Raw genomic sequence first — 15,429 nt, 5'->3', positions numbered from 1 at the left:
CATGAAATTATTTTTCTAGTTAGGGGTCTGACATGCAATTACAAAATGCTGTTTCTTTTTAACTTGTATTCACAATTTAGCCTTACTTGAAAAAAAACCGAGAGAACATAACCCCCCCCCTTTTCTCACTGTTAAATTCAGGGGTTATCTAATCTTTAAATTCATCCATTTCTAAATGTGCATTTGACAGGTTTCCATTTGGTATTCACCTTCTTAAAGCATAAATACAATGTGGATATCATCTGGCCAGATTACAAATCATGTCCCAATCTAAATCAGGTAAAAATATTACAAACCCCCAAGGTTTTGTATATATACAAAACTATGTTGCACAGACATACATACTTAGAATATATCTACGTGTACTATAAAAATTAATCTCTTGTAAACTAAAATATATTCTGCATGTAATTCACTGTCATAATTGTGAAGACAGGTCCCTGAAGAAGTTGTCGTTTTTGTACTTTAGTGCATCGGGCTGTGACAGTTTCATATCAGCATCTGCAATGTCCTGCTTGATAGCTGCTATCAACGAATCTACAAGGCAAAAAGAGGAAATGGCAAATATAACTGGGTTATGTCATATTTTCAATGTTGTAACAAATGATCATCCTTCTGTTCTTCACATTATTCAAATGTCTTATTAAAACATTCTGATTTCTGTTTATAGAAACTTATTCCATACATATGAAGCATACAGTACCTGAATCTCTTGATATTCCATACATATAAAGCATACCTGAATCTCCTTTATCCCTCATGTTCTTATCTTCACACCAGTAACAATTTCGTAGCAAATTCAAGTTCTGAAACAGCTTTACTTGCCCATTGTGTTGATCTTAATTTACAAATGCCACCATCCTGGTGATAGTTAATTGGTACATGCTAAAGAACAAGTTTCCTCAAATTCCATTGAATCTATTTGGCCTCATACACATATTTTCATAAATATCACTGACCACCACATGGCAGTAATTTTTTTAATTCTAGCATCTACATGTACTATAGTCCCAACTTAAAGTTATAGTCCATCGTATAGTTTGAGAAAATTGAGAATACAACAGAACCTGCATGTACAGTGTTGTCCAATGCAAAATTGTATGATGTAAGATCTTTACAGAATTTTGAAAATGTCAGCAATATGAATAATCAATAACTTCATACCTTATGTAAATAAAACATTTATAGTAGACCTGTACATAATGTACTCCTCAAGCTACTGTAGAAACTGACTTACCAAGACATGGGTAATTCTTTTCAGGTCTCATAAAACCGAGGATGCCAACTTTCAGGATTGAGTCGTAAAAGTCATCTTTAAAGGTGTGCATTATATGTGTTTCCTGTCAAGAAAATAAAGCAGTGTGTATAAAAGTACATATTTGGGTGTTTTTCCCTTTCTTTATAAATACATGTACATATTTCAGGTATTCCAGAAATACAGAAATAACAGTATACACTGTAGCAGATTTTGATTAATGTGCATTTAATTTTTTCTATGCACCATGATTAATATACTTATTGAGAATGATTATTAAATTTGATGAAGTAAAAATAAGTCAACCTTTTCAAGACAACACTAAAATCTACCATTCCACTTTTTCTGGGCCACCTGATACACATGTAGTTGTAACCTTTTGCTACTTCTCTGAAACCTGGATTAGTCAATGTCTAAGAAAATGACTAGGGTCAAAAGGAATTGCCTGGACATACATGCAGGATACAATTTAAATCCTGGATAAATCATTGCAGTTCAGGGGCCCGTTTCATAAAGGACTTACAACTGTTGTAACTTTGCCATTATGACAACTACCATGGTAACAGGGCTCAGCAGCCAATCAGATTCAAGGTTTCCATGGTAGTTGCCATAATGGCAAAGTTGCAACAGTTGTACAATGTAAGTCCTTTATAAAACGGGCACCTGATATTAACTTCATACATGTATCTAACAGGCAATTTCAAGTTGTGCCTATAATATCATAGAATTTAAGTACACATGGAATCATTAAAGAAGCAAAATGGTGAGTAATTCACCAACTATACTGACAAGATCTGTAATCAAGGACAATACATGTACATTTTTTAAAGGGGGGGGGGGCTGGTTTAAATTTGACAAGCAAATAACAAAAACAAAAAAGGGTGGTTGATACAAAATTAAGGTGATTTTGTTCTAGGAAAAATTTGACAGGCAAAAATAAAAAGAAAAAAAAAGGGTTTTGATACAAAATACAGCTGATTTTGAGATCTTATTTCTGCTATTTACATGTAGCATACCTACTGGATTTCCAGGGGGTGCTGCCTACGATGAATAATACACAGAGCAGCGCTGCCCCCCCCCCCCCCACCGCTAAATCTTGGGGTACTTTAGTACCCTGCTTCCCAGGGCCATGGTACAATATTAAGCCAAATCCTTATCAAAATTAGTCAAGAAAATCTCTGTCTGGCCCATATCAGTATAAACACACAAGATCTTCAAACTCTGATCCTGGATAATCAATCTCAAAGTCAAATATATGTACCTGCAAAAAAAAACTACCATATGACTGTAGTACATTACAGGGCATGTAGAGTGCATGCTGTTCAGCAGTGTACATGTATGAATATTGTGCCCTCGAAAAGCAGAGTTGTTTTATATAAGCTCTTTTAAGGAACAAAGTGAACACCTGAATGTACCTGGTACATGATACTTAGTCATACTTTACTCATTTTTTCCATTAATGCACCATGAAATGGTAATGATAGTGATATAGAAAATTAGAACTATCACTGAAAATTTTATTACGCCATCCTTAAAATAATTGAGGAAAGCCTGGGAAGCTACAAAGTTTTCTAAAGATGAAGTTTTTATTTTCTATGAATAAAAGAAATTACCTTCTTAAATATTATACCTAAATAATGTGGGTACCATGTGAACTAGAAAAAAAAAATTCTACAGTGACAACAAAATTGTTTTATTATGATCATGTTACATTGTAATAATTGGGCCTCTATAAAAATTATTTGGCTTATTTGTGGATGTCAGTCTTAAGCTACTTTTCTGGGGGGAAGGGAGGGGGGTCTTCTGCCATGGTTTAGATATTTAATTGTGAAGTCCGGTGACAAAATATTACACTCAAATTTTGTTTCTCTGGGCTCACAGAACATTGTTGTATTGTTGTTGTCTACATTCAACACTCAGCATGAAGGAAAGCTTTTTGTGATGGGGTTCACTCAATTTTGGGGGTTCACTCAATTTTGAGCGTTCAAGTTTGTGAACCCACCAGAAAATGAACATATTTGAAGTGTTCAAGTTTTGCCATGGTTTAGATATTTAATTGTGAAGTCCGGTGACAAAATATTACACTCAATAAAGTTTGTTTCTCTGGGCTCACAGAACATTGTTGTATTGGTGTTGTCTACATTCAACACTCGGCATGAAGAAGTGCTTTTGGTGTTGGGGACTTGGGGTTCACTCAATTCTGAGCACAACTGTATATCATCCTCTCCATCACACATATTCACTCACCATAGATTTCTTTTCATTTTTGTAATATGGATTCCAACCGATACTCATCACCATCTTGTGCACCTCTCCGTCATCTACACAAGCCCAGCCATAGTAGACCCCAGTGGTTAAAGCAGCAGGCAGTTTCTCTACAACATCTTCAGGAAAATTAGCTGAAGGAATTAAAAAAAAAAAAACATATATTGTAATACCATTTTTTAATTCAAAGACAACAGCTTTATTTTTAAGGGGTACACTGGGCTGAAACCTGAAAATAATTATAGAGTAACATTCACAGAGCGAAATGCTGAATTTTTTTTATCCACATCTGATAACAAATCAAACACAGCATTTTAAAGTTTAAAGGTCAAGTCCACCCCAGAAAAGTTTTGATTTGAATCAATAGAGAAAAATCAAAGAAGCATACACTGTAATGCTGAAAACTTCATCAAAATTGGATGAAAAATAAGAAAGTTATGACATTTTAAAGTTTTGCTTATTTTCACAAAATAATGATATGCACAATTTAGTCAACAATATTTCAATTTTTACAGATTTGACATAAGGACCAACTTGGCTGAACCATAAAATGTTAAACAATGGTAATTCCACATGTTCAGGGCAAAATAAAACTTTGTTTCACAGGAGAATGAGGAGAAAATTAGAATATTTCATATAATAAAATACAAAAGAAATACATGTAGTGAGTGATGTCATCAGTTCCCTCATTTGCATACCGACTGGGATCTATATTTAACTATTTTGTAAAATCAAGCGAAACTTAATAAAATACAAAAGAAATAGTGAGTGATGTCATCAGTTCCCTCATTTGCATACCAACTGGGATCTGCATTTAACTATTTTGTAAAATCAAGCGAAACTTACAAATATCATAACTTTCTTATTTTACATCCAATTTTGATGAAATTTTCAGTGTTGTGCTTGTTGGGTTTTTCTCTTTTTATCTAAATCAACTTTTTCTTGAGATGGACTTGTCCTTTAACAACATTTTGCGAAAGCAGTTAAAAACGCACACTGCCATGAATACGCATTCGCAATGTGTGGGCTGATGATGTCATGTCCACACTCTCCTTTTACTTTTACTTGAAATCATAATTATTTCATATTTTCATACGTATGATACACTCTTACAAATAAGATTGCTTACCTTGAAGTTTGAAACTTTGATTAGAATTTTTGGTCAAAAGAAGAAGGCTGTCAACTACATTTAAAGGTCAAGTCCACCCCAGAGAAATGTTGATTTGAATTAGTAGAGAAATGTCAAACAAGCATATGACATGTCAGGCTGAAATTTCATCAAAATTTTGGATGTGAAATACATGTAAGAAAGTTATGACATTTCAAAGTCTTGCTTACCTGTATTTTTCACAAAACAAGTTACACGTACATGTACAGTGTACATACGTACAAAAAAAATAATAACTCAGTGAATGAGAATGACTGCAAATGAGAGTCGATGATGTCCCTCACTCACTATTTCCTTTGTTTTTATTGTTTGAATTTAACAATACATGTAGTTTAATTTTTTTCAGATTTAAAGGGTAATCCAACCCAAATAAAAACTTGTTTTTAGAGGAAAAAGAAAAATCAGACTAAGTTGAAAGGTGAAAGTTTGAACAATATTGGATAAACAATAAGAAAGTTATGAATTTTTAAAAGTTGTATATTGGTAATTACTTCACACATGGAGACTTCAAATTGGCTGCATACGTCATGTCATACATGTAGTGATGTTAGGCAAGGACAACTTTTCAAGGTACCTCAATACATAAAATGGCTAAAATTTCATTTTATTCAAAAGTTTTACTTTAAATTATATTTTTCTTTTATGAGGACATAAAACAAGTACATGGCCTGTGGGAAAGTTGTCCTTGCCACTTTTCATAATTTACTTACCCAGTTGCCAATTTGAAATCAACATAGTCTTTATAGATATCTCAATTTTAAAACAGCCATACATGTAACTTTCTTATTGCTTGTCCGATTTCTTGCAAACATTCACCATTCTGTCATTTTTTTATTCATTCCAACACAACATTTTGTGACCAAGGCTGGACTCCCCTTTAACAATAAAGACCAACTTGACTGAACCATAAAATGTAATACTACATGTAATTACACATGTTCAGGGAGAAATACATGTAAAAGTTTGATTCTCATGACTGAGGGGAAAATAAGAATAAACATATAACAAAAGAAATAGTGAGTGGATGAAGTTAGCTATCCGTACCCTCATTTGCATACACTGTACCAACCAGCATGTGCATAATACATGTACCAGGTAAATGTTTTGTGAAATTAAACAAACTCTAAATTTGTCATATATCTCTCTTAATATGTACATAAGATTTTCAGTGTTATACTTTTTTTTTATTCAAATCAACATTTTTGTTTGGGTTGGCTTGTCCTTTAAATTCTGTACAGTCCCATAAAAATCTTCTAAATGTACACACACACACACACAAAGAAAATTGTGAACATTGCAATCTTTTTTTTTTTATGTGGAGTCCACATTGTTAAAAAAAAAATTGCAACACAATTTTCTTTGTGTAAGTGTCCTTATGTAGAAGATTTGTGGACCAAATTGCAAATGCCATACGGTCAGGAAAATTATCTCTGAAGTTGCAGCAATCATTATCTTTGTCTTACACATTATCAGTACTGGTAGTCATCAAATTTTCATGTACTGTAGGTGGGCAAAATTTGGAAAAAAGTATTATTTCATAAAATAAATTTTCAGAATGGGGATACATGTAATGTACATATGACATTAAGTATCAGCTTGGCCACTGCATATACTGTATGCAATGACTATAAAACAGTTCTATAATGACTATAAAACAGTTCTGTATCTTCATGATACATATGTATCATGAAGATGCATAGAACTGTTTTATAGTCAAAATAATGCAAAACTTTAAAATGTCATACACTACATGTACATTTAACTTTGTTATTCCTGTCCGATTTTGATGAAAATTCTCAGTGTTTTGTTTATCTGATTTTACTGTTTAAATCATATCATCTTAAGCCTGAAGTATGTACTGTACCCCTTGAAAGTGAAAGAGCTGAGCAGACATGTACATGTACATGCACTGTAACAAACTACATGTACATGTATATCTACAGAACTTTTAATGGGGCTGGGTGCAATTTAGCCCCTGAAATATCAATTCAATTTATTTATTAGGTAGAAAATCAAATGAGTACCGTAGATATATATTATACATTGTAAAATGTGAGGATCAAATGCCATAGGAAAGCCAGAAGCTTGAAAAGCAGGGGATCCATGACAGATAAATTACAGTGATAAAAATACAGCAAATAAATTACAGTAAGAATAAAAAATATAGGAAATAACAATTGAAATAAAACATGAAACAAGTTACAATATTTAAAAAAAATTGCACTGAAAACTACAAAAGGAGCCCTGAAAATTCTTAAGAGAATATTGATTTCACATCACAAAGGCTATTCATGATTAATTGAGAACCGATTCATGCCTAAAAATTTCAGCAATTATCCACTGGCCTGGATGGTAAAAGTGGCAATGCCTCACAGCAATAACATCCACCAGACCAAGTGGCCGATAAGTTTCAATCCCAGAGTTGTACAAGGCTCAGACATGCCCCCCTCTTCATATTCATTGAGTAAAAAGTAATGGCTGATCACTTGCAAAGACTCAAACAGTTTGAAAATAACCAAAAAGTAGGTCTGCACACAAAAAGAAAACAACACAGCACCAAATATGGTTTTCATTGTCTGGCTGTGCAATCAGCCCATTGATTATACAATCATTTTCCATGACAAAGGCCAAAAAACAGTGTAATACATCCATCAGGGAAGTTTCCTCACTGATGCTGTCCTTAAAAAAACCCAACTTTTAGTCAGACTGTATTCAAACTCTATTATTTACAACAGTTGTGGTTTACAGATAGCCAATTGTGACACAAATAACAGAAGAGGTTCAATACATCAGCTCTTGTGACACCCAGATTATTCTTGCCTTGGGATTGAAGACAGTTGTCTTCACCAATTTAAAGAATGTGAAAAGATCACAGTAAACAAACCAGTCCATGCAAGAAACATACAATGTAAACACAACTTTGACATTTTCATCTTCTCATAATTTTAGCATATGGCCTACAGCTACATGTAATTGTTGATCTCTGCCACTGATTGGAGGAAGACTAAGTTAAAGGACAAGTCCACCCCAACAAAAAGTTGATTTGAATAAAAAGAGAAAAATACAACAAGCATAACACTGAAAATTTCATGAAAATCAGATGTAAAATAAGTTACAGTATGACATTTTATAATTTTGCTTAATTTCACAAAACAGTTACATGTATATGCACATTCTGGTCGGTATGCAAATGAGGAGACTGATGTCATCCACTCACTATTTCTTTCGTACATGTGTACAGTACATGTATCTTATCATATGAAATATTCTAATTTTCTCCTTATTGTCACATGAAACAATGATTAATTGTAATTCCTCCCTGAACATGTGGAATTAGCATTGTTTGATACTATATGGTTCGGTCAAGTTGGTCCTTATTGTCAAATCTGTAAAAAAAAATGAAATATTGTATACCGGTAATTCTAACAATAAAAAACAAAAGAAATAGTGACATCATCATCTGTCTCATTTGCAAGTCACTGAGTTGCGCAACTTTAAAATGATATAACTCTAATACTTTACAACCGATTTTGATGAAATTTTCAGTGTTATGCTAGTTTGATTTTTCTCTATTTATTCAAATCAACATTTTTGGGGATGGACTTGAGCTTTAAACTGGACTGCAGAATGGGCCTGAAGGTCTATTAAAGTTAACATTTTACAAAGAAAAAAAAATTCCATAATTATTTTTACAAAACCTTCGGAATGAGTCTTATTTGCACATTTAGTTCTCTTCTTCTCAACTTTAATGAATTAGTACCATGAATCATCAGCCAGGCCAGCTGGAAATTGCTGAACTTCATCTTGTTTACAATTTACATACCAGTACATCTTTTTTTACTTGCTCTGTACAACTGACATACATGTACGAGTGCAAGGAATCTTGGAGAGTACCTTGAATTAGAGAACAAAAAAAATACTAACCAAGTCCAAACGTTAAACTTCCTGGCCTGGCTACATGTATATGGCAATTACTAGTGTTCAACTGTGCTTTGTGAGGGTGCCAGCTAACTCAGCACAAAAAAAGGTTCCAAATCTATCCAATATTAGATCACTATTTTGTTGACAAATTTTTGTATTTAATGCAAAGAAAAAGGTTTCAATTGCATGTATTAAAGGAGAATGAAACTCTTGGAGCAAGTTAGCTTTTGTGAAAGCAGAAAAATCAAAAAATAAGATCAACAAAAGTTTGAGTAAAATAGGACTAGCAATAAAAGAGTTATGAGCATTTGAATGTCGAGATCACTAATGCTATGGAGATCCTCCCATTGGCAATGCGACCAAGATCTGTGATGTCACACACGTACAACTCTCCCATTTGGACACTGAAAATATACCCCAAAACATTTCTTTTTGCTCATTCTAATCATATGACAAACGATTCATCAATGATATAATGTTGTGAAACCTCTGTACCTGTCATCTCATAAAGAGAACACCTCACCTTGTGATAGACTCTATAAAAGTGAGAATATAAGTGAAATAAGTACTAAAGTAATGAGGGAGTTGTACGTGTGTGATATCACAGATCTTGGTCGCATTGCCGATGGGAGGATCTACATGGCACTAGTGATCTCAATATTCAAATGCTCATAACTTTCTTATTATTCATTCAATCTTCCTCAAACTTTCAACAATGTGTTCCTTTGATATTTCTCTTTGATATGGATTCAGCTGGTTTCAAGGGTTTCATTCTCCTTTAATGTATTTTATCATCAATCTTATTGTATGAGGGTAAGATTAGGTTTAGCCTTCAGGTTGTACAATGGATAACTTACATGCAGTCTTAAATTGGAAGTTCATCCTGTCGATCCTTATAGGAATTTACTTGTAATAGCAGAAAAAAAAATATTATTGAAGTTTCTAGGAAAATCAGACTACAGGTAATCAAGTTATAATTTTAAGTTTTTGATTTGTGACGTCATATACAACAAATACGAGCAGCTGTTGTAAAATAAAATGCAGAAATATTGGTTTTTAATGGTGCATGGTGACTAAAAATTTCTTCTTTCAGGACGTTGCTCGCATACATCATAAAATCAAACTTAACTTTTTTTCAATTTTTTATGGATTTCCCTCAAACATTCACCAATATATTTTTCTGCTATTTTTACAACAAACTTTTATTGTCAGAGGGTGAACTAGACCAAAAGCTTCAGTCTCTGTATTTTGGTTGTTCCGCAGAACTGCGTTGGCTCCACTCACCAATACATAGACTGAAGAGTTGTTGGGCGGTACTAAGCCAACGTATTAGCAGTAACGTTAGATCTAACATTTGGCGGACACCCGATTTTCGGATCGTTTTTTTGTACATAAAATGTCACATTATAAAAAAGAAATTACATCTAAACTTACGAAAAAATATATAGAATTCAGAAAAATCGTACCTCAGACCGCAGTTACCGCTAGTTCCTTTCAAATGATGATCAAAACATAGTCATCTTCGATCTTTTGTTGACGTCATCATCCTTACAGACATATTTACCAATCGCTATATATCGCGATTTGTGCCGCTGCTTCGCGCTTGTAGATGTTCGTGCGTTCGGAATTTGTCGCTCGCTTGATAGGCCAGGATATCTAAAATTTCATCGGAAAGCCTTGATAAAAGCACAACTCGTTGAACGTAGAGGGCAGCAACCCACGGCTGCCATTTTTTCCTCTCCGGCAGAAAAAATAAACAAATAAGGAATAAATCACCGGTAATGTATATTTTCGATATTTTCTGGGATATGTATAGTATCAAAAGAAAGATTAGAGTCTAACGAAAATAGTGGGCCTTCGTTCAAGATAATCCAATGTCATTTAGAATTAAAAAATAAAATAAAAATCTAGACAAAACCCGGTCGCCTGAATTGGTGACCCTGATTACACATGCAGGCTCGCACTAACACACTACCGTCGGTGAATGGGGATTATAGTAAAATGTCAGAAATTGTTGAATAAATCCCCAGAAACGACGATTATTCCTGTCTAGACTCCATGATGAAGTAAATTAAGTCAAAGTATTTAAAAAAACATCATCATGGAGTCCTCAAGACTACTTCATACCATAATTTTTCAGAGGCTGAGTTGTCCAAACGTGAAATCCCAAGTTGGCCTGGGGTGGTATTCTGAGATCCATTTTATCTCAGATAAAATAAAATATTTTATCGCCGTTAAAATCAGTGAGATAAAATACCCTTAAAATTTCTCCGAATTGGTATTCTGAGAACAATTTTATCTTCATTTTATCTCTGTAATACACACCTATTGTTTAATCAATATCCAATTAGAAACGCGCTTTTATAGCAGTCTCATATCACTCAACCAATGGAAATCCATTCCACTTGGAGGTGTGGTGAAGGAGCGAGATTGCGTCAATTTATTGACTTAAATACGCTTGCACTATACGCTTGCGCGTCTTTACAGAGATTTCTTTTTAACAAAAATGGCAATACTCTCATCTTTTTTTTAAAGTCTATATCGTATCTTTTCAAGCATAATTTCAAAGACAATATTAGTCAAGACAAGTCTTATGAAATGCTTCCTGATTGTACAGGAATAACTTTAAGGTGGTGTTCTCAATAAATATATAATTTTTCTTATTTTTCATGCCAAAATTTTGAGTTGATTCACCTAGAAATATTGACGAAATCAACGTCGTGGAGATAAAATAGCCCCTACCCTCTTTTAAGTTTATTTTATTTTTTCTTTTAAGTAACTTGAGCGCAAGCACATCACCCACGTTGCAATGGCCAGATACGCCATAGCTATGTCTACACAGCCACTGCTCTGTTGCGTATCATAGATACGCAAAATAAAATTTATACGCAAGATAAAATTTTTAATTTATCTGTAAGATAAATTGTCATCTTAGATTCAGAATACCAATTTCATTTTAAGAGATAAAATAAAATATTTTAAAGATAAAATATCCTCAGAATACTGGACCCGATTTGTTAGAATGAGAATTGAGATGCCTGACATGACAGTCTGACACAGAATAGCCTCAATAGAATAGGGCATTTCAACATACTACATAGTGATAGTCAGATAGTAGGCCTACATCATGTTCTTCAAAGTTCAATACAATTTTTACAATAATTTTTTAATTACCAGTTGGAATCCCAAGTTCCTTGCTTCCTCTTCCAAACCCTTTGATGACACGGCCTTGTGTGAAATATGGTAAATTTTCCGCCATTGTAGTTAAACACCGAAGAGTAATTCTTGGCAAATGTATCACAGCCCACATGTACATGCGAGTCCTAGTCCTACTCACTCACGGCTCAAGTAGACCGCCGGTAATTACCGGTACCTTACACCGAGTGGGTCCCGGGAGTGGATAGCCGATCAATGGCCTGAGCCTGCGCCTGGGCTGCGGTCAACCTCCTTTTTCAGTTTTGGTCGGACTGAGCTGAGTGATGAGTAACGGTTTCTTGATATTTCCCTATGTTTTCGATGTGACAACTGACGAAGAAAAGGTTCATATGAAGAAAATAAAAAAAGAAATCACCGAAAATTAAAATCCGCACAGCAAGGAAGATGGGAAAACGAAATTACCGGCAGTACCGTGTGATTCGATTATGCAATTACGATGATACCGATTAGACAATATCACTAAACACAAACACGGCCGATGCGACCATGACTGATTGCACCTCTTGGATAGCTCGACCCTACATGTTGTGTGGCGTACCCTCCTAAATACAGTATCCTGTCTCGAATTAGCCATCTCGTTTTTGTATTTGAGAATTTACCCCCTTATAACTAACTTGCTCACCGCGCCGACAGACCGCCCGGGATTTGATGGCCCCCGATTCGGCCGATCGAGTACTTAATATTGGCCCTGCATTGCCTCCAGAATCTTTCAAACTACCAAGCCTCCGAGTCCATGACCCTATCATCATCATCATCATCTGGTACGGGATGAAGGCGCAAACCTGTAACTCCCGGTTGCTTCTTGTAGGATTTGTCACTGAAAACTACTACTTCATAATTATATATGAAATGTAAACATATACTTATGAAAGAAATGGTCACATGAGATTCAGTTCAACAAGACATGAGCCAGGGCCCTATTATCAATTATTCAATGATATAAAAATTATAATTTACTTCTTGAAGACGATGCCCATCTTTCCAAAGAAAGAATGAAATGAAATGAACAAGTGGAAATCAGATCAGTGCATGGGCCCGGGACGTAAATAGTGAATTATTTATTGTAACAATATTTACATCAAATTAATAGAATTGGACAAAATTTTCACACTATTATCAATCTGGTGTGAGATTATTAATAGTTATAAAAATATACCCGGATTTCTGCAATATTACGTTCATGAAAACAACTTACTGTTCCCTGTGTTGAAGCTGTGTGTGGGGACTTTCGGACACTCAAATGCACGCGACTAACCATTATGAGGACCCGTAAATTTAAAAAAAAGCTGACTCAAAAAGCAAAGGAGTGAAGCAACCAAGCTTGTCGTTTCGTGCATAATTTTTGGTGAATTTTGTGAAAATATTCAGTCATTTTTTTTTATGTATGGGGGCAACTGCCTCCCAGAGTCCCCCTCCCCAAGCTGCGTACGGCCACGGGACTCGTCAGCCAAATTCGATATTGGCTGATAAAATTACTTTCTGTCAAGACCCGGGCACCGGACGCGGATCCAGAGGACGGAAGTAAAATTGTATTTCCGTGATCCAGAGTCGGGATTTCCCGGGATGCTGAACACAAACTGTCATAATTATAGACCCTAAGCAAATTATGTTTCATAAAGTTATGAAAAAAATATTTCTTATGTAATACAACATAGTATAACATTATTCTCCCCCCCCCCACTCCGTTTCTCTTTCTTTCTCCCTCTTTTTCTCCTTACCCACTTTCTTTCCAGCCGATGGGGGGGGGGGGGCGCCCCCCTCGTAGTTTCGCCACTGGTTGAGAAGCACCGTATGGTAACCGTGTCGGATGAACGGGGTAAATAGACTTGTCTGATAATAGGATATACGTCCGACAAGTTCATGAAACGCTCGCCTGGACATCCGCGCCATAATTATGTAGTCCCCGTTGCCTGAAAGTTACTATTGTGGTATTTAAAGGTCAAGTCCACCCCAGAAACATGTTGATTTGAATAAATAGAGAAAAATCGAACCAGCACAACACTGAAAATTTCTTCAAAATCGGATGTAAAATAAAAAAGTTATGACATTTTAAAGTTTCGATTATTTTTCACAAAACAGTGATATGCACAATTACTGAGTGATGTGCAAATGAGATAGTCGATGATGTCCCTCACTCACTATTTCTTTTGTTTTTTATTGTTTGAATTATACAATATTTCATTTTTTACAAATTTGACAATACGGACCAACTTGACTGAACCATATCGTATTAAACAATGCTAATTTCACATGTTCAGGGAGGAATTAATCGTTGTTTCACTTGGCAATGAGGAGAAAATTAGAATATTTCACATAATAAAATACAAAATAAATAGTGAGTGGATGACGTCATCAGTCTCCTCATTTGCATACAGACCAGGATGTGCATATAAAATGTTTTTTTTTTAATTAAGCGAAACTTTAAAATGTCATAACTTTTTTATTTTACATCCGATTTTGATGAAATTTTCAGTGTTATGTTTGTTGGATTTTTCTCTTTTTATTCAAATCAACTTTTTGTTGGAGTGGACTTGTCCTTTAACATTGCCATCCCAATGGTAACTTTCGTAGAATTTCTTGATTTGATGGCCTAATTATTTAGCCAAAACTTGGGTATAAGTCTATAAGAGACTGTACGTTGTTGTGTCCTCGCATGGCCCTGCATGGGATGGGTACTGAAGCACCGGCCCCAAAATAAAAAAAATGTATAGTAATTGTTGTCATAAGCATCCTACTAAAGCTGCAAAGTGCTCCAAAAACAGCTTTTTCGTTCCTTAAATTTGGAAAAATTTTCTTATCAATAAAAAAAATATTTACTGTTAGCTCCCAATATTTTTTGTCACTACCTTGGTCACATTTGCTCTACGCCGGCCGTATACAGCGAGTCGAAAACAGCCGTTTTATTAATTTTAATTCAAACCACCTATAATAAATAATTGGTACACAAAATGACAAAACGGCTGTTTTTGACTCACCGTATACGGCCACCTTAGAGCAAATGTGACCAAGGCCCGACCAAGGTAGGCCCTATAACATAGATCTTTCACTAGGCAATATAAAACTCAAAATGTCGCCCGCGCTATAGTATAGTAGCTGTTGACTGAGATAAATAAATTATCTGTTCAATGATGGGGCTTCAAAATCCAATGTTCAAGTCAATATGCTTCTCGCGACTCTTTAGAGTTTTCATTATTCGTTTTTGCGAGATAGGCATGCATCCTGCATATTATTCATGCACTGGCCCCGAAAAGTTCTACAACCGAGAACAAAAAAGAAGAGATGAAAGGAAGGAATTGATGTAAGATATGATGTTATTTTCTGAATACCATTTCAAAATTAATCTCAAAGTTTCTCATGAAAAGCTGATTTTTTTTCTCGCTCGCTCGGGACTTATATTAAGCAAGTTTTGCTGCACCTTTTTTTTTTTTTGTTTTTTTTTTTGGGGGGGGTACTTATCACGGTTACACTTCGTAATTCCGAAGGTTCTTTATTCCGAAACACGTAAATTGCCTATACCTCGATGTTCGTTAATCCGAAAATGTAAAAAGGGTTCGTTAATCCGAACATTTGTGGCGTTATTCCGAAGGTTCGATAATCCGAAAAA

The 15,429-nt window shown here is 34.8% G+C and overlaps 1 protein-coding gene across 1 annotated transcript; it reads right to left on the bottom strand.

The window, feature by feature from the left end:
• Window positions 1-327: 327 nt before the first annotated feature.
• Window positions 328-12,283, bottom strand: LOC129257651 (riboflavin kinase-like). Its single transcript, XM_054896022.2, has 4 exons — window positions 11,784-12,283; window positions 3,503-3,654; window positions 1,238-1,340; window positions 328-537 (listed from the first exon to the last, which is right to left on the bottom strand). Exons 1-4 carry the CDS (start codon window positions 11,923-11,925, stop codon window positions 419-421), a joined length of 516 nt encoding a protein of 171 aa, XP_054751997.1. The 5' UTR covers window positions 11,926-12,283; the 3' UTR covers window positions 328-418.
• Between the last annotated feature and the right edge of the window lie 3,146 nt (window positions 12,284-15,429).

Source organism: Lytechinus pictus, chromosome 3 (genome assembly GCF_037042905.1).
Source record: "Lytechinus pictus isolate F3 Inbred chromosome 3, Lp3.0, whole genome shotgun sequence".
NCBI lineage: Eukaryota > Metazoa > Echinodermata > Echinoidea > Temnopleuroida > Toxopneustidae > Lytechinus > Lytechinus pictus.
This window is presented reverse-complemented; position numbering and strand designations above follow the sequence as displayed.